General features: G+C 33.3%; 1 protein-coding gene across 1 annotated transcript in view; it reads left to right on the plus strand.

Annotated features, from left to right (window-relative positions):
- Positions 1-20,125, plus strand: part of Meltrin (disintegrin and metalloproteinase domain-containing protein meltrin) — a 78,631-nt gene extending 58,506 nt beyond the window's left edge. Inside the window, exons 3-17 of the mRNA XM_089709849.1 lie at positions 2,295-2,450; positions 3,710-3,842; positions 4,406-4,569; positions 5,119-5,289; positions 5,700-5,869; positions 6,405-6,707; positions 7,410-7,587; positions 8,200-8,340; positions 9,203-9,321; positions 10,151-10,314; positions 10,960-11,057; positions 11,769-11,883; positions 12,335-12,430; positions 13,091-13,220; positions 15,550-20,125. Coding sequence (XP_089565975.1) covers positions 2,295-2,450; positions 3,710-3,842; positions 4,406-4,569; positions 5,119-5,289; positions 5,700-5,869; positions 6,405-6,707; positions 7,410-7,587; positions 8,200-8,340; positions 9,203-9,321; positions 10,151-10,314; positions 10,960-11,057; positions 11,769-11,883; positions 12,335-12,430; positions 13,091-13,220; positions 15,550-17,887 — 4,476 coding nt within the window. The 3' untranslated portion in view covers positions 17,888-20,125. The remainder of the gene's footprint in view (positions 1-2,294; positions 2,451-3,709; positions 3,843-4,405; positions 4,570-5,118; positions 5,290-5,699; positions 5,870-6,404; positions 6,708-7,409; positions 7,588-8,199; positions 8,341-9,202; positions 9,322-10,150; positions 10,315-10,959; positions 11,058-11,768; positions 11,884-12,334; positions 12,431-13,090; positions 13,221-15,549) is intronic.
- Positions 20,126-20,503: the final 378 nt, after the last annotated feature.

The raw sequence follows: 20,503 nt of genomic DNA on the forward strand, positions 1-20,503 counted from the left end.
ATTTAAGGGAAATAATATTTCCTAAAATTGTGATTTAGCATTTATCTTAAAAAATTATAAGGAAAATCTGACTCATAAAGCCGGCTACTCACGTACCTGCCAGGCTGCCGCAGGGGCATATTGGAACAATCTCGGTTGCATGGCGCGGGTGATTGGAGCAATTTCTGCAGTTGTTCCCTAAATTGCCCCTGCTTGCCTATACACATCACAATTAAGGAGCCAATTAAGAGTGCAATTTCAATATTGCCCCTGCTGCATGTGAGTAGCCGGCTTTTAGGAACTTAGCGTCCTGTTTTAGTTCATCTGTTTTATTTTAAATACTAGAGGTCCGCCCCGGCTTCGCCCGTGGTACATATTTCGCAATAAAAGGTAGCCTATGTCCTTTCTCGCGTATCAAAATATCTCCATACCAAATTTCATGTAAATTGGTTCAGTAGTTTAGGCGTGATTGAGTAACAGACAGACAGAGTTACTTTCGCATTTATATTTTTATAATATTAGTATGGATTTGTTATTATGATCACGTATATCCTAGTCTCGTAATAAATTAGATCACAATATAAAGCTAGCAATCTAGGTTATAAAATTATTAATAATTTTCATATAGTTTTATTGTATAGTATTTTCATATATGTACCTAGTAATATGTAATATAACAGTTTCATATGTTTGACGTCATTACTCAGAAATTAAGTCTTTGCATGCAGAAAAGTTTCGATTCTGTTAAATAAATATTCTATGACTATTGTCTTATATCTACGCATTTTAATCATAGTAGAGGCATCAGATTAGATTTTATTCATTAATAAAAATTAAAAAATTATTAAAACAATACAAATGCCCAAACTACCAAGAAATTAAACTTGATACGGGTTAATTTGTTTTAAATTATAGTTTCGCAAACACTTTTTGCAATGGACGGATATGGTCAAATACTTTTGACCTCTAAGATTAAAAGCCTCGGTCCATATATCATTGCGATATAAATGTTTCAAATGAAACGTCAACATTTTATTTGTTTTTCTTTATGCAGCTGTTTAGGGTTGTTACGGTTGGTATTGAATAGGTGTGAATAGGGTTGTCGATTTTTTATGTAAATATGTCAGTTTTACAACATTTTTAATTCATTAAGGACTGATTTTTCAATCCTTGGTTAAAATTTATTCGTCGAATAATGTATATAACTACCATTTTAAAAACGTATTCTAATTGCCCGTATTTGACAGTTTACGTGACATTTATATTATCTTGTAATACTTTATTGGACGAATAAGTTTTATCCAAGCATTGAAAAATCGGCCCTTAATGTACCTATTTTTATTTATTATTCTACTCGATTGGACTTGCGAATAAGAAAGCGAATTATATCGATATTTTATCAGATTCAATAACCTAATTAGAATTTGAAAATTTTACGTATTTGTGTCTGAATAAACACACAATCCATACTAATATTATAAATGCGAAAGTAACTCTGTCTGTCTGTCTGTTACTCAATCACGCCTAAACTACTGAACCAATTTTCATGAAATTTGGTATGGAGATATTTTGATACCCGAGAAAGGACAGAGGCTACTTTTTATCCCGGGAAAATGACGCAATCCCGGAAATCCCACGGGAACGGGAACTATGCGGGTTTTTCTTTGACTGCGCGGGCGAAGCCGTGGGCGGAAACCTAGTTATAAATATAACAATTTAGTTACTCTTTGTATAAAACTATATTGTAGATAAATAACATATACTTGATTTTCAATTTTGACAACCCTAGGCTATTTTTTAAGCTCTCCAAAGGTAAAAAGCACGCGAAGGGGATACTGCATACAATTAGATTAAGATTCTTTTGTGTATTGTTCCGTATTTGGATGAGTTTTAAATGAAATCTCATATGGCCATTTCCATATTCTTATGTCGTTGAATGATAATTGTTTTACTTCTACTTTTTCTTAGAATGAAAGTTTTTTATTTTATAAGTATTCAAAATATTTAATTATCCTTATGTGTTTTTTTTTTGCAAGATAATACGAAACCAGCTAACGGTCTATGAACACTAACTTTTATGCATTCAATATAGAAAAAATATTTCTTGATGTTACTGTTGCTTTGGTACCCGAAACTTTTGTTAATTTATAGTGATAGGTACTAAGGCAGCTTAGCATATTTTTTTTAATGATATTTCAGCAAGTAATAAACTAATAATTGAATATATAAAACTAATCTTACTATCTACTTTACCATTCTATATTTCTACTTATATTACTTCAACTCTTACTCAATATATCGCCCTACATTTTCAGGACGGCATTCACCACCCAGCGGTGACGTTGACCATCAACATTGACAACGAGGACTACGTGCTCGACCTTCGGCTGAACGAGGGTCTAGTGGCTGGTGACCACGTGGTCAGGTACCAGAGGAACGGGGAAATGGTCTCGGAGAAACCGAGTTTAGAGGTGTGTATGATGGATGGTGATAATGACTTACTTGCGGTGGAAAATAATTGGTTATTTTCATGTCTCAACATATAGTAAAGTTGAGATATGAAATTTTGTCTAATAAGTTTCTACATGTTCTAATAAGATACATTTGTTATGATTAAAAAGTAATAGTAGTAACAAGTACACGGTAGTAAATATTATTATACTAGCGACCCGCCCCGGCTTCGCACGGGTGCAATGCTGATACTATTTATACACTACAGAAAAACTGTGAACGTTGTATATAAAAACATAGCGGCCCGCTCCGACTTCGTACGGGTATTAAATAGATAGCCGGGCGGCCGGCCGGTACCGCCGCAAACGCTACGTCCCGCAATTTTTAAATCTGTAATATCTTCGAAAATATTCACTTAAATCATACGGTGTAAAGGGCCATATAGATCTATATTAAACGAACAATGTATTCAAGGTATTTAATTGGTTAAGGATTAATGCTGTATTGGTTAAAATCGCATCGAAAATTAGCCATTATTTTTCGTAAAAAGTAAATGACAAAAAAATGTTATTGTGGGTTATCCATAAGAGATAGACATATACCATCGCGGACTTTTCTGTAGACCTTTTTAATGTGTATAATACTTAGTACATTATTTTGATAAAACTCGTAGGGTTCAGCCTGCGTTTGCAATGTAAGCGGAAAAAATGTAATTTTTTACGACATCACTTTAGAAACCTCAAAAATAACAGTACTTCTTCACTATTTAATGGATGTTATTATACATATAAACCTTCCTCTTGAATCACTCTATCTATTAAAAAAAACCGCATCAAAATCCGTTGCGTAGTTTCAAAGATTTAAGCGTACAAAGGGACATAGGGACATAAGGACATAGGGACAGGGAAAGCGACTTTGTTTTATACTATGTAGTGATAAAGATTCAAAGGAGCGTCTAAAAAATGTAATTGATTAAATGTATGTTTGATTTTTTTAAAGTAGAGCTAAGAAGTGACTTGTTATTAACTGAATACTTTTTTGTATTATAAAGGGCGAACTACATCACAAAATATAATATCAAAACTATGTTTTGAGCTTAAAGCTTAAGCTTTGTTAAAAAAGAGATTATTACAAAAGCTGCATTCAATTATTCACAATACAGGAAATGTAAGACAAAATCGCATTGCAGTATTTGCATATTACATATTTTATGTCGTCCAAAGTCTTTACGGCATTAAATCACCCCAAAAACTGCTGATACATAACTAATGTTTTGCAGGATTTGGACATTTGCCAGTATTCTGGCACGGTGCGGGGTCGCGAGGGGTCGTGGGCCGCGGTGTCGACGTGCCACGGGGTCAGCGGGGTTATATACGATGGCAGGACCATGAAGTATATACAGCCGGCTGAAGGTATTCACATAATTATTAGTTTGGTTTGGTTTGTTTTCACTGGAGGAATAGGTATCTTAAGTAGTTTACTGTGATGGTTAACTCTTACTTCTTTGGCTCAAAGGAAATATTAACCCATTGAGCCCCGAACGGCCCGATCGGTCCACAACACAATAGATTTTCTATTGTGTCTGTGGTTCCGGGGCCTGAGTTATTAACGCACTACGCTGGCTAAGACAGGCTGGAAAAACGATACTAAATAATTAAATATACACACATCAACAAAATCTCGCCATATTTTGTATTGTATGAAATATCTAAAAATCGGTGAAGAATTTTTGTAATATATAACATATATCTTTTAAATTGATTGCATGGTCGTTAAAGATGCGGAACCGTTGTTGAATTTCCACAATAACTGATTCCTACGTAAAAACGTGACATTTGCTCGATATTATCGTTCAGAGGTATTTGCGAAACCGTGACTTAGTATCCACGAAATCCCTTGTAGTTGTTTCCGATGGTACAAATCAACTTCTAAATACATATAAAAATAACCACAATAATAATACTTATATTTTCAGACAACAGAATAGACTCGAACCACTACGTCTACGACCATACAGATATGGGCACTAACTTTAAGTGTGGGTACGCGGGCGGAGTCACGAATAACAGAAGCTATGACCCGGAGTTAATGGATAAATATGAAAAGGAGAAGAGTTTAAAGCTTAGCAGGACTTCCAGGGTAAGAAACTTGTGTAAAATAGTTTTCTGGAGTTAGGAGTGGATAAAACTATGTTTGTTGTTCTTTTGCGTTAACAAATATAGCTTTTTCCAGCCTATAATTTATAGGAATTTTTCTTAAAGGAAAGTTGGTATATTTTAGATTTGATAGTTTTCAGGACTTTTCGAGTATCTAGCAAGAATTGAAATTCTGGATTATTAGGCATAATCGAATGTTGAATGTCTTAAAGTGGTGATTCTTGTAGTCGTCCGAAACGACATATTATTTTATTATGCTTATACATACATACTACCAGAAATTATCTATCTATCACACTTTCAAAGCTTTAATAATAATTTGTTACAAATGTACCGTGTACGTCACTTACAAAGTGCTTGAATACAAATATACAACACTTGTAAAGTCTTATAATACAAACGTACTTCCCGTGTAAAGTCTATAAATACAAATGTACACCCTCGAAAAGTCTTCCAATACAATTGTACACCCTCGAAAAGTCTTCCAATACAAATGTACATCCCATATAAAGTCATCCCATACAAATTTCAGTACAAACGTGACGCCGAAGAGATACAAGTGCGAGGGCCGTTCAACGCCAACAAACTATCCAGATATGTGGAATTAGTGCTTGTTGCTGATCATCGAGAGTTTAGAGCGAATGGTGAAAGTATTAGCCTTATACATCATAGGCTGAAGGATGTCGCTAATATTATTAATTCTGTGAGTATGTTATAAGTAATTACATAAAATATTATCTTATACTAACTGTCCATGTTGATTAGAATGACAATATAATTTTTGAACAGCTCTAAATAAGTTTTAAAATAATTATTTTCCATGGCAAACAGACGGACAAACAGATTATTGCAATTATAAATACACAATATGTTTGTATACATTCCTAAGATAATTTAAAAGTCAACGTATACTTATACATTTGTATTGTTGCATTAAAAAGTGTTCTCCTATTCTAGACATGAAAACGAACGAACCGACAAATTTAGCGTCTAGCAAAAATACCCAGTCGAACATACTAACTACATTTTTATATCATTTCTTGCTTATTGGGTAAATACCCTAATAACAATGTCTAAACTATATTTTAACAATATTCACTTTATTTATTCCAGGTATACGCCCCACTAAATATATTCATAGCACTAGTCGGTATAGTCGTTTGGAGCGAGCGAGACGAAATAACGCTAGAAGAGGACGGCGATAAGACTCTCACCTCCTTCCTGCATTATAGACGCGAGAGATTGGTCAGGGATATACCTAATGACAATGCGCATTTGTTGACGTGAGTTTTTGTTTATTTATTTATTTAATAAAAATGAAAATAAGTACATTTGTACTGGAAGAGTTGAAAATACAAAAGCCAAATCTCTAAAATTTACACTTTCAGGATAGTTGTCATAATTCGGAGATATTTCTTTCACCTGATCACATTTTCCTTTCTCACTTTCCAAAGCTTGATCAGGAAGAGGGAAAAGCATTATTTAAGAAATATTCAAATTGTATTTTATTTCATTTTTATTACTTGATGTGCAGTTGCACACTGTACATGAATTATTAGTACATCTTTAAAATGTATTTCCACCCTTTATATACAGGCGGCAAAAATTCAAAGATGGCGTCGTTGGCAAAGCTCTCAAAGGACCAATTTGCACGTTCAACTTTTCGTGACGTCATAGGTCTATTTGTTATTACTATAGCACACGAAATTGGCCACAACCACTTACTGTATTATCATGTGTTATACTTCTACAGCTTCCTTAAACTGCGCTATTATTATTACAGCAATAAAATGTTTTTCCATCTTTACGTATACACAGGCGGCAAAAATTCAAAGATGGCGTCGTCGGCAAAGCGCTCAAAGGACCAATTTGCACGTTCAACTTCTCCGGGGGCGTGGCCACAAACCACTCTGACGTCATAGGTCTAGTGGCCATAACAATAGCGCACGAAATGGGCCACAATTTTGGTATGGAGCATGACACAGATGTGGATTGCGAATGTCCAGAAGAAAAGTGTATTATGAGCCCTTCTAGTACGTCAGTTACGCCTTCCCATTGGTCGTCGTGTAGTTTGCGATCGTTGGCTCTGTCGTTTGAAAGGGGCATGGATTATTGTCTGCGGTGAGTCTATCTATTGTTAAATCTATGGTGTGTGTATGTGTGTGTATACTAGTGCCGTTCTGAGCTTATTTATTTATTTATTCTTCATTGTATACACAGTAAGGAAATACAAAAATGAAAAAAAAAATAAAATAAAATATATACAATGGGCGGCTATAAGCCATTTGATTTCTTTCAATATTTTCGTTATATGTGTGGTGTAATTCGTTTAATTGTATGGATTTTATTTTATTATTGTATGTGGTAAATTACGACACACAAATTTTAAAACTTGGACCGCTCACGATATAATTATTTTTGACTGATATTATCTTGCAATCTTAAGCTTTTCTAAAATGTTTATCAAAGCTTTGTTTTTTAAACATTTCGTTGTATTTCAATTTCATCGATGACAGTTCGAATCGCGGCAGAATCGATTGCCGGATTAACAATTATTGTCTTATTTTTATAAATAACATAGAGCTTTAAATATAAAAAAGGGCGTAGCGAGCACACGTGTCAGAAGTGAAACTTCTTTGGCAAGATTAAAAGATACCAAAATCGTAGCCTTACCATGACGTGACGGTATTACCATAACGCGACCTTGAAATTTTACTCTCAACGCGCCTAAAGAAGTTTCACTTCAAAATACAACAGAGAGAAATGCCTATTCCTGAACACCCAACGTTCTCATTTTTTCATATATTAAAATGTAATTTCCAGCAACAAACCGAAACGCCTGTTCGAATCGCCGACCTGTGGGAACGGTTTCGTAGAGCCCGGGGAACAATGCGACTGCGGATTGAACCCCGCACCCTCTTGTTCGGCGTGCTGTGATGTAACGACTTGCTCGTTATGGCAAAATGCGACTTGTGCGGTCGGCGAGTGCTGCGATACAGTGGTTGGTTGATTGATTGATTGTTGATAGATTGGTTGATTGATTGTTTGTTAGTATGGTTGATTGATTGATTGTTAGATTGTTGATTGATGGTTAATCGATTGATTGATGTGGGGTAGGGGGATGGTTGATAAGTTTACTTCATTCAATCAGAAAAGTTTAAATACTGTAGAGACTTTATCGACTACGAAAATGTATGGAATATGTATTAAAGTCATAAATTTATTAATTTATATACATTTATTATAGTACGTTTATGGAAGTAATATGTAACGGACAGATTAATAAAGAAAATAATTTGATTGTCTTGTTGTCTAAGTCTTATCATACACTAGCTGCTCCGCGCGGTTTCACCCCCGTGGCTCCACTCATGTTGGTCGTAGCGTGATGATATATTGCCTATAGCCTTCCTCGATAAATGAGCTATCTAACACCGAAAGAATTTTTCAAATCGGACCAATAGTTCCCGAGATTAGCGCGTTCAAACAAACAAACTTTTCAGCTTTATAATATTAGTATAGATAATAATGTAATCATCCCTAATCAATTGATAAACTCTCTATCATCTTTTTACAATATAAATACTCTATTTATAGTTTATAAATAAACTTGCAGACATGTCGGCCAAAGTCAGCGGGCACGGTGTGTCGGTCAGCGGACAAAGAGTGCGATTTGCCCGAATATTGTACGGGACATTCGGAGTTCTGTCCCAGTGACGTGTTCAAAATGGACGGCACCCCGTGCTCTAATAATCAGGTAATGTGTATTTTATAGTTCGGTAAATGTATTTGGTAAATGGTAAAAATATGTGGTAAATAGTAAAACTTTTAGATGGGTAAAATAATGTCACGGTAAGGTAATGTGGTAAGTAATAAAGCTTTCAGGGATCGACCAAAATTTAATTTTCGAAATTTCAGTAGTTTGCACGGAACTATAATTATCAAATATAATGAAAACAGTACAACTAGTGAAAGAAGAACTAGAAATAGTGTAGGGCATTTTAAATTAAAATGCCCTGCACTATTTCTAGTAAGAATTAAAAAAAATTCACATAATTATGTGTTCACACTTACTCTTTGCATTTTATCACTTACAAAAAACGTTGTCAATTTCAACGGATTAAAAAAAAACGATTTATTAATTCCCTCCCCGTGACCACGATCGCTGTATTGTTTTTGAAACGTAAATAAATAATATCATGAATGAATCACGTTTAAAGTCCGTTAAAAATTTTCAAACTTTAAATGTAAGTTAAAGTGGTAGTGTAAGTGATGAAGTGTTAGTGTATAATAATCGAGTAAAACTCACGAAATACAACCATAGGCAGAAAGACGCGGGTTCGAATTCCGTCTTCCGTGTTCGATTTATTTTCTACTAGCTTTCCGCCCGCGGCTTCGCCCGCGTTTTCAAAGAAAAACCCGTTCCCGTAGGATTTCCGGGATAAAATTCTATGTCCTTTCTCGGGTATCAAAATACCTCCATACCAAATTTCGTGAAAATTGGTTCAGTAGTTTAGGCGTGATTGAGTAACAGACAGACAGACAGAGTTACTTTCGCATTTATAATATTAGTATGGATTCTTAAAAAATTCTTACCAAGTTTAACATATTAATTACAGGCGTATTGTGTGCGTGGTGGGTGTCGCACACACAAGGACCAGTGCCTGTTGCTGTGGGGCTCTACTGCGGACAGCTCGGATACAAGATGCTATACTTCGATGAATGTTAAAGGGGATAAGTGAGTTATTTATTATTTTAACTAGCTTCAATTTAAAGTATGTTTGTCGTATGTGATATATTTATTGTTAAACCTATGTTTTTCATGATTTTTAGTTTTTATGTACTTGGGTACATAAGGTTGTATTTTGTAACAGAGACCGATACGTGTAAACATTCAAACATTAATATTTTGTACTATAAGTATGTATATTTATTTGAGAAACTCGATTACAAAACACATTACTCAATTTTATACCCATTGCTCTACATGGCCAATCATTTAAAATCATCAAATATATAAGATTCTCGTGTCAGAATGTTAATAACCGTACTCCTCCGAAACTGCTTGACCGATTCTCATCAATTTTTACTTGCATATCGGGTAAGGCAGAACAACGTTTGAGCAACTATTGAGTTTCTTGCCGGTTCTTCTCCATAGATACTGTTTTCTGGATCGATGGTAAATGTTAAAAATAACTACGTTAAAAACAATCGTCTTCAAAAACGGAAAAGTGAAAAATAAAAAAGATTTGATATTATTAATTACTAAATATTATTTAGATCTGCTGTTTACTAAAAAGGTACACGGGCTACACCGGCTTGATGTCGGTGCACGGGCTTAATACTAAGTGCTTAGTACTTGGCACCGACTTCAAACTTATTTAAAAAAAAAGCACATCTAAATAATATGTAGTAATTAATAATATCAAATCTTTTTTATTTTTCACTTTTCCGTTTTTGAAGTCGGTTAAAAATACGTTGTGACGATTCAAAAGTGCTTCTAGAAGAAGTCTAATTGAATAAATGTTTGAGTTTAATATAAAATTCGCAATCCACTGCTCGTCCAGGAACGGCAACTGCGGCTACGCCCGTTCAGACTCTTCAGTGTACTACAAGTGCCAACCGGCACACGCATTGTGCGGCCTGCTGCAGTGTAGACACCTTAACGAGCGGCTCGAGTTCGGCATGGAGTCTGTTGCTTGGCTTTCGGCCACGTTTATTAATAATAATGGTGAGTTCTTTTTGTAATATTGTGTTTTTTTGAAGTGAAAACTTCTTTAGCGGCGTTGGGTATAAAATCTTAAACTCGCGTCAGGACACGTGACCTGATCGAAAAAGCGTAAGACGGACGGATATCAAACATGCTCAACGTTAATAATCAAGTTTTCACTTCTGCCGGCACTCCCGGAGTGCTACCCGTCTTTTTTTGTGTTGCTAGTTTAGTTGAGCTTTAATTAGGAAAAATGTGGTGATATGACATTTTTGATATTTCATCCTCACTGGGATCGGGAGTTGCTTCTAAAAAAGAAGAAGAAAATGACATTTTTGTGCTACATTTATATATCTAATTTTTTTTCTTACCTAAAGATCGAAACTGGTTGTAATTATATTGTATGGACATAAGTAATTGTTTTATATAATCAAATTAAAAAATAGTAAGATGATTATGATTACATAAGCAATATACAAAATACATAATTACTTTTTTCATGCCTAAAAGTAAAAAAAAATAATACTTTTTTTATTTAAAAAAGCCTAACCAACACACTTGTGTTTTTTTTTTATCAGAAAAAATTACACACATAAACCTTCCTATCTATTATATAGCTAACATAATTTTTTTATTATTTAATTTATTAGAAAATAAACTTTCCAGGTACAATAATACCATGTAGAACGGCAATGGTAGATTTGGGACTGAGCGACGTGGACCCCGGCATGGTGCCCGATGGTGCTAAATGTGGGAATAATATGGTATGTATATTTTATATATTTTTATTTTGAATATCTCTATAGTATACAATAAGTCCAATTTCCATAGAGCAAATAAAATCTAACTTTTATAAATTTTTATCTCTAGAAAAAAAAGAGCGTATGTGCCAAGCAATACCAAAATCTTTTTTCACTTAAAAAAAACTTATTTATAAGTAGTGTGTATTTTTACACATAAACTTCTTGAAGACATAAAATTCATATAACTTTGATAATTCTTTTTTCATTAGCTCTAAAGAAAATACATTCATTCCATTTATTTTTAGATAATTAAAGAAATGAATTATCGATTAGTATAATACAACTTAGTGTGAACACAGGCTCCTGAAAAACAGTTTATAACTAATTTATGTAGCAAATTTGGTGGAAAATAAACGATTTATTTATTTATTTAACAACTTAATGTACCATTACAAATTAATTACATAATATTAAAAGAAATGGAAAACATGCATAGCACATAAGGCAACCTTATCGCTTATCAGCGATCTCTTCCAGGCTGCCCAAGGTAAAGGATAATGAATTAATGATTTATAGGTACACGGGCGGAAATGAAAGTGAAGATAATAGAGAATAAACAAAATACATATTATATGAAAAATAACAGAGAATATAATACATACATATTTATTTTGAAGGAAAAGCTAAATTAGAGAAATATTTATTTAAAAGAGTTTATTTATTTATTTCCAGATGTGTTTAAACACAAAATGCGTGCCGGTTCAATCGGTGATAGATAGAGTTGCTCAAAAGGAGACCGCCGTCTGCCCGTCCAACTGTTCGGGGCACGGCGTGTGTAATTCTGAAGGTAATCTATACATAATATAATAAAATCGTAGGAAATTCAAAATTGTACATTGATTTTTTTTTCACTTGGAGCGTGATCTACAATCGATATCGAAGCCAAAAATATAATTTTTAGATTTTTGGCTGTTTGCTTTTCTGTATGTATTAAACAGGTTAAACTCAAAAAGCACTGCATGTATTTACTTCAAATTTTGCATGAATATTAATAACAGGCCGGGTCAACATATTATAGGCACCACGCTAAGACCAATAGGAGCGGAGCAATAAGCGGGTAAAACCGCGGGGCACAGCTGAATGAAATGAAACAAATAATTTAGGTTACTTACATACATAATATAACAATATAATATTTAAGAAGGTTAAGGTCTTAGATCATTTTATATGTTAGAATATCATTTACCATATAAAAACATTTTTATCTGCATTATAATTAATAAATATGTTATTTCCAGGCCACTGTCACTGCGAGTCGGGCTTCGCCCCGCCTCTGTGTGCTCTGCCCGGGGCTGGGGGCTCCGTTGATTCAGGACCCGCCACTGATTCTACACGTAAGTATAAAAAATATCACAAAACTAAAAAAAGCGCGTGTGTGCTGACTACACGTGTCAGAAGTGAAACTTCTTCGGTTAGATTCAAAGATAGCAAATTCGTCGCCTTACTCCATATATTGCCATAACGCGACCTTGAAATTTTACTCTCGAAATAACTCATAAAAACTTTCACTTCAAAAAAATATTTCAATAAAAAAGAGAGGCTTTTATTTATAACAATATTAAAAGAATGAAACATTGTAGGTATTTTATTAGTTTATTAATCGTAAAGCGTACAAATACGTATTATTTTTCTGAGCAAATTATAACTTTGTTGGAGTAAGCATTTCTACATATTATACTTGGTTGATTACCTACTACTAAACAACTTATTCATGATTTAATTTCACAATAAAGCTTGCATATATATATATATGTCGCAGGCAAATTGTATAATCTCGCCGTTTACAATTTCTGTGTAGTTTTAAAAACAAGAACCTAACCTAACCCACCCCCTTATCCAAACCAAAAATTTCTGATTACGCATTCTCGACATATAACAAAATGCCGCGCGTTTGTAAAGTGACAGACGCCGTTTTTAAACAGAGGAAATTGTACAATTTGCCTGCGACATATACATAATTTTAACTAACACTTATAAAATTTTATCTTTCACAGTGCAAAGAAACTTCATGGTGGCGATGTATGTCATATTCCTCGGAATATTACCGACGATTCTGCTCATACTATTCCTCATGTACTACACAAGGCACAATGTTCTACTGTGGTGGAAGAAACCAAGGAAAACGTACGTAAACAAAATACTAAAGAAACCCATTACATGTCCTCTCAACAAAAAACATAAATTTAAATTTCCAAAATATACAAACTCCTTCACAAAATTACTCAGCTTCAAACATAAAACACCCAAAGAAGAAACTAAAACAAATGAAATAGAGGAAAATATATATGAAACTATCGATAATGATTATGAAATTATAGATGTAGGTATTGTTAAAGGTAGCCATTGGTCTGATAAACTCACTGGTTATTTCAAAACGAAACCAAAAGATGTCAAAAATGTAAATACAAGAATTAATAAAGACGATATTGTAGTTACGTGTAGTGCTGAATCTCTTAACAAAACTATTATTAAAAACACCAATAATATTAATGTTAAAGGTAATACTAAAAAAATCGAAATCATAAAAACCGGTCTAACGTCCACAACAAATGAAAAAATCAGCAAAGCAGATATTAAAAATACGAATATACTCAGTAAGAAACCATTAAATAATAAAAATAGATCAGAGGATAACGTTACGAATGATAAAAGAAACAGACTAACAAAATTAAGTAAAGACAGTATAGTTAACGCGGGATTATCGTCTACGACAAATGAAAAAGTCAAAAGTAACGAAAATTTATTATTGGTTAATAAAGAAGTAATGTATATGAATAGTGAAAATGTAACAAGTATTAATGTAAATGTAAAGAAACTGCGTGAAGGTTTTACTGCCCCAAAATTGAATAACGCAGTTTTATCAAAACGAAATGAATTGAAGAAAGTGGGACAAAATATATCGAAATTACCAAACAGTCGTGTATAATTTAAAGAAAACTTTTGAAAATAACAGAATAGTAGTTTAATCATAAAAATAAATAATAAGGAAACTTTAGAATACCAAAAATCTAATTATATTAATACTATAGCTTTAAGTAGAACATAGAATTTTGTATACTTAGTGAGATTTTTCTAGCAAAAAAGTCTGTTTAAAATTTTCGTATAAAATTATTTCGTCAAAATAAATCGTAGTTTTAGTTGTGTTGTAAAAACCATTCTTATTCCAAGAACTATTGAATTATTATAAAAAAAAATTGTAAATACTATATTTTTTTTAATTGTAAGAGTCAAAGACTGTAGTTTGTACTTATTTTTTGTAGTGTTTAGTTGCTTGTTTGTGTTTTTTTAAATAACGTAAGGTTTTTGAAAGTTCTTTGAAAGTAGAAAAAACCTGTATTTTTTTTTGTTTTGTAACTGTGATTGGCCAAAAAATAATTAGTTTTATGAACGATTTATTACATTATTAATATGTAGATATAAATTGTGTTGTTTTTTTATGTTGGTGCTTATGGACCCATACCATTTTTGCACATTTTTTTTCTTTGACTAAAATTGTCATGTGCATGTTATTATTTTCTGTATGTGGTTTTGGTTTAAACATTCATTATTCATTTTTATGTAGACATTATATAGAATTTTTTTTTTTCATTATTTTAACTTTAGATGTAAGTTTTTAATTCTCACGTCTCGTTTTTATTTTTTTCCTGTAACTGTAGTCCAAAGCCTTATTTGGTAAATAATATTCATGTCAATCTAACATTGAATGGGTTTTAATATTATAAAGACAATTGCTACGATAATAAGAACGTTTTTACATTTCAAAATGTTTTCTTAAGATTCGGTTTTCTTCCGGGAGTTTAAATTTTGACAGAAGTTCTAGCCTTATCCTCATATAACCCAAAAACTTATTTGTAAAGATAATGAATGCATCAAGATTATTTACTAAATTTGCCTGAAAAAAATTAGTTTTGTGTATGTACCTTATTGCTTGGGTCAATAGATAAACATGCATTTTCAGGGTGATGGTTATAATAAAGTTTTCTACTAATTTTCCTGTTTTCTTTCTCTTTGCACTAGAAACTTATTTCTTTTATTCTCTTGGTGCATTTGCTTGGTGAGTTTTTTGTGGTTTTAGTGCTAACATAATTTTAAGGCATGAATGCATGGTAAATATTGACTAATATTGTAGATGCATGTGTACTTTAATTTCGAATTTAACTACTAACATAATAATATTGTATACCTTTTTATATAAGTAAATAAACTAATTGTTAAAAATATAAATTATCAATACCAACTTAAAACAACGTTAACTCCTTAACACCTAAACACAAAATTAACACATTTCTTCTAACTCTTAACATTTTTATATTATAAAACAAAAAATCTTTCTTTAAATAAAAATTGTATCAAATTCAACATACTACATATATTATCAAAACATGTGTATTATTCTAATATATGTCTTGCGACTTTAACAACTATAATATTAACGAAATCTCTACTCTTTCAGGATTCCATCTCCCAAGAAATCAAGTTTGCAGCGACGTATTTCGAGAAGCGCAAGTAAATTCGCGTCTAACTTTCAAAACAACGCGCCAAATAACACTCAAGCTGTTAGCGTTCACACACTATCTAACCCTGACGATATGAGCTCAAGTCTCTTGCGAAGTGACAGCGAACACAGCCCATCCGGCAATATAAACCCCTCCGTTAATTTCTTCGGGAACTTCAAAGGATTTTCCCTCACGCCAATGGACAAAAATACCCCGCAAACAGATGAACCACCAAAAGAAACCAAACAAGACACGAAAAGCGCGAAAATAACACCAGTACATAGAAGTGGGAGTAATAGCCAAAATGTGGGGCAATTGAAACCGGTGTTACGTTCTGCGCCACCACTCCCAGTAGTGCCAAATACAGCTAAAACCAGCCCCAAAACGTCTCCATCTATAAAACGCACGAATAGTTCAGTACAGAATCGTATCAAAGCTCTAATGAACGCAGAGAAGACGGAAGAAGTGCCCGTCGCAGCTAATCCAGCGTCCAGACCAGTTATTTCTAGCCCCATTCTAGAAGCTTCGACGTGTACAGCGAAAGAACTAATATCGCCGCTACAAGGCTCAAAAACATTGGGCCCGGTACGCGCGGCTCCAACCGCACCGACCATCACACCAGATTTACCAAAACGACCTCTAAGCATGTACTCCGCCGGCAATGTCCCACAAAAACCACTCCCAGAAGAACCAAAAAAAGTCAAGGAAGGAATATCCTTGAACAGAATCGCGTCATTCCTCAAACACGACAAACCGAAGGAAAAAGAACGAAACCCCGTTGAACGAAGTCACTCTTTGCCGAAGAATCAGAATCACCAAATCAAAGTGCCGAAAGCGGCTGATAAAGTTGCACTGCGAAACTTGCAAATATCGAATCCCATACTACAGAAGGCCATCGATATACCGATCAGCACTGTGCCCGTAGTGTCGGATTCTGAAGAAAACGACGATGCGAAAGCGTTCGTGAATAGAGCTCAAAGTATGCGCGTGCCCAATGTGCAAAAGCCCTTACAAACGTTCGGTTCGATGAGACAAGCGCCCGGTGTGTCGCGGCCCTTATCTGGTGTAGGGCGACCGACCGCTCCTCCACCGCCGCTACCGAGCCAACCGGCCACTACTGAAAAAGAAACTTCTATATATCAGAGTCCAAAACAGACAGACATCAAGTCGACAGATTACGTAGATTGCATAGAAGAAAAGCCCGCACCGCTAGCTCACATAGACGAAGAGTCCGGTGATAATATTTACGCGATTATAGAAGAGAGTCCTGAAAAACATGCTAAAGCGTTCCCGGGCGTGTCTCTGCCGATCAAAACGGCTCCCCAACCGCCTCCTGAAGGCTACAACACTCCCAAACCCATCACTTCCAATTCAGGAAGTACAGAAAGCATGGGTCTGCTCGGAGAGATCGTTAATGAGATACAGAACCGCAACTTTGACTCGATCTATTCGACGTCGACGCTCGCGAGGAAAAGGGAGAAAGAGCGGAAAAAGGCTGAGCAAAACAGAGATAGCACGTACATGAATACAGACTATAAGAGTCCAGAGAGCGTTTATAGCAACTCTGGAGCAAAATCTTCCGCGTCGACCACTAGCAGTGGATATTTGCACCCCTCAGCTGTTAACATACCCACTCGTATGCAAACAGATGAAAAAGAAATAGAGAAACCACCATCGCCTTCTCTTAAAGCAAACTCGAAAATACCCACATTTTCGAGACAAGTTACCCCGCCCGGTTTAAGAACAACGAGCACGTTCAAAAATGTACCGCCATCTCCTAAAGCGACAACGAAAAATATCAACGTAAAATCGATATCGAACAGTCCCGACCTCGTGTCAAGTTGTGCTGTAGCCGAAACAAAAAACATCAAAGCGCCCGACGTTATTAATAATAATAAACCAGCCGATCCACCGAAAGTCGCGAACAAACCTAATATAAGCAAACAGATTGACAATCGACCTCCGTTAAAACCGACTATAGATAAGAAGCCATCCGCAAATAAACAGACAGTACTAAAACCGGTTAATTCTGCGACTAATCTGAATAAAACGGATAAACCGGTTAATCGCGTTAATTCGAAAAACGATTCTAGTGTGAAAGCGATTGCAGATAGTTTAAATAAAAATAAACCTAAAGTGGTTCCCAAACCAACTACATTAGTACAACGGACCGACTCAAACGTAAAGACGAATGCAACGAAACTAACCTCTAAACCCTCCAATGTCGCCAGTTTGCAACAGAAATTTGAAAATAGGAAATCATTAGGTAAGGAAATAACCACGGGGAAGAAATAGCATTATTTACTATATGTAGTAAAATATAATAATTAAAATTTAATCGACAAACGATCTGATTTATGTACTCGTCAAAATTTAATTAGAAACTAAGAATAATGGAACAGTTTAAATTTAAAATATAAAGACTGTATTGTGATCGAAATTATAAATCGTACTAGCTTATATATGATATTATTGTTGAAAGAATAGCAGCTATGTGACGTATATGTAGATTTCTAGTCCACAGTGTTTAAAAGGTCGTTAAATAATTATTTTATGATATAAATTGTATTGACGTGGGTTACTTTTCCTTAATTTTATGATGCATAGCTTCATGAATAAATTGATACCGTTATTTTTGTTTTTAAAATAACAAAGTGACATGAAATTAAAATTCGTATTCCGTGAAAATAAAATACAATTTATAGCATAAAAATAAACGAATATAAACCTTGAAACTTCAGCATAGAGATTATATTTAGTTTGTTTAAATCGAAAGTGTTCATATTTTGATATGACGTGGTTTTAGATAAATACTGAATAAGACAATGTACATATTATTTGTGTTATATTATTTTTTTCATATATTAAAAGAAAAAAATAATATAACTATTAAGTTATGGATCTCTGTAAATATTCCTTTAGTTATTAACGAAATGTGAAGTGTCTTAATCGATTAGTAATAATTTGTATTTTTATAGCTGAGTGATTGTGCTGAAAAGTCGAAAATATTCATAATAATATGATATAAATACAGTTAGTTTGTATTGGTGCTAGCGAAAATACCCAAGTGACTCAAAATTTAACAAACCCGTTTTAATAATAGAATTCAATATTATATTTACAAGAAAACAATATTTTACATATTATAGAATTTATTATTTTCTCCATATATTATAATGTACAATTTTAGTGAACAATAGTTTTTATGAGTCACTTGTTTAGATTATATTCATTATAGCCTAGCTTTTATGAAAATAATATTAAAAGGGCGCTTACACGTTAAAGGTAAAACGGCTTACAAATGTGTTAAGGAATTATTTATCTGACGCTTATAATTTATAAGATATATTTACTCCCAAGAAAGGTGCAACCGAAATAACATTATATGCCGTTAAAATATAATAGCAAAGTTACTACCAAAATGTCGCTGAATAATATTGCCAGCCATTGAATTTTTTTAATAATATTGCCATATACAAAAAAATTGTCTGTAAGCGCTCTTCATCTACTTAAAAGTCATTCGTCCATAATGTTGAATTCACTGCCAATGTACAAATTTGGTGCTGACGTCGCAAAAGCAATAGAGATTATGTAGGCAACATGTAAGAGGTGTGTTTTATCAAATCTTGTACAATACGGCATATTACATTCGTGATAATTTTATTGAAACAGTGTTTTAATTACCAAATCTATGCACGTTTTACGCGTTTAAAAAATTGAGGTCGTTCGTAATTATAATTTGTTTAGCTTATAATAAAATAACGAATGATTTACTTTATTTATTTTAAATTGAGTTGTTTCATAATATGTAATTAGAAGGACAGATGGTTCTTCTTAATACAGTTTCTTGATTTTATCTCCAATACCAACAATATTCATTTATGTAAGTAATTTATGTTTAAGATATTTCGCTAATTGCTTACCATGTTTTGATATATAATGTTTTGTTTACATCTCAGATAAACTCTAATAAAAATAATAATTCATACCTCATCAGAATACAAAATTTTATGAATGGTTACGTTAGATATAATTTTAGCATCGATATATTGAAATGTGATACAGTTGCAAATGAATACAATTGCTTATGAATATTATTAGGTACATGTTATATTAATGAGTGTTAAGAATATCATATTTTTATAAAATTAATAATTATTTTGATCACTCGAACAATACAATGGTGAACTGATTATAGAGTTGATATTGGTTGTATTCGAAAAATTGTTGTGATTATTACTCCTTTTCGCATTCACAAAAATTTGTTATAATTATTAGAATATAAAAGTTTTTTTGTACATTTTTAATTTAATTTATAATAAGTTGCGTAAAGTACATATTTGTAAATACAACCAAAGAAATTGTATTTAAGAGTGTTTTTGATTTATCATTATGTGTGTGAAAATGTGAAACTGGGAATGTATTATTTTTATAAAGACTGTAATTTTCGCACCTTTTGTCACAAACTAGTGACGCGGTTTCAATTAGCTTCGAAAGAATTGTTTAGTTCAGCGAATAAACTGATTTATTGAATTTTTGTGTTTTATTTTGTTTTAACAATCCTTATGTATCTACACTACTACACTACATACATAAAAAGTATATGTTATATAAACAGTACGTGTCGCTTTGTCCGCGATGGACGATGCACATGGGGTGCAAATAAAATTTAAAGTTTGTTCAGTAGTTTTAGAGTAAACTGTTGATCTCACTTGAAAGATAGGATAGGTACATCTTGGGTACATCCCACTTTATAATCGCAAAAATTATTTTATTATGAATTATTATTTGTCTAAGATTATATTGTCAGTGACAATAATTTTCTGTTATTTCTAAAACATTCATACTTATGTCGACATCTGTTGACTGGATTGAGTACTACTTATTAATTATATTAGAAAAGATTTGGTA

Source organism: Colias philodice, chromosome 23, assembly GCF_061535455.1.
Source record: "Colias philodice isolate Cphi_HAF_F1 chromosome 23, ilColPhil1 Martin Lab GWU primary, whole genome shotgun sequence".
Taxonomy (NCBI): Eukaryota; Metazoa; Arthropoda; class Insecta; order Lepidoptera; family Pieridae; genus Colias; species Colias philodice.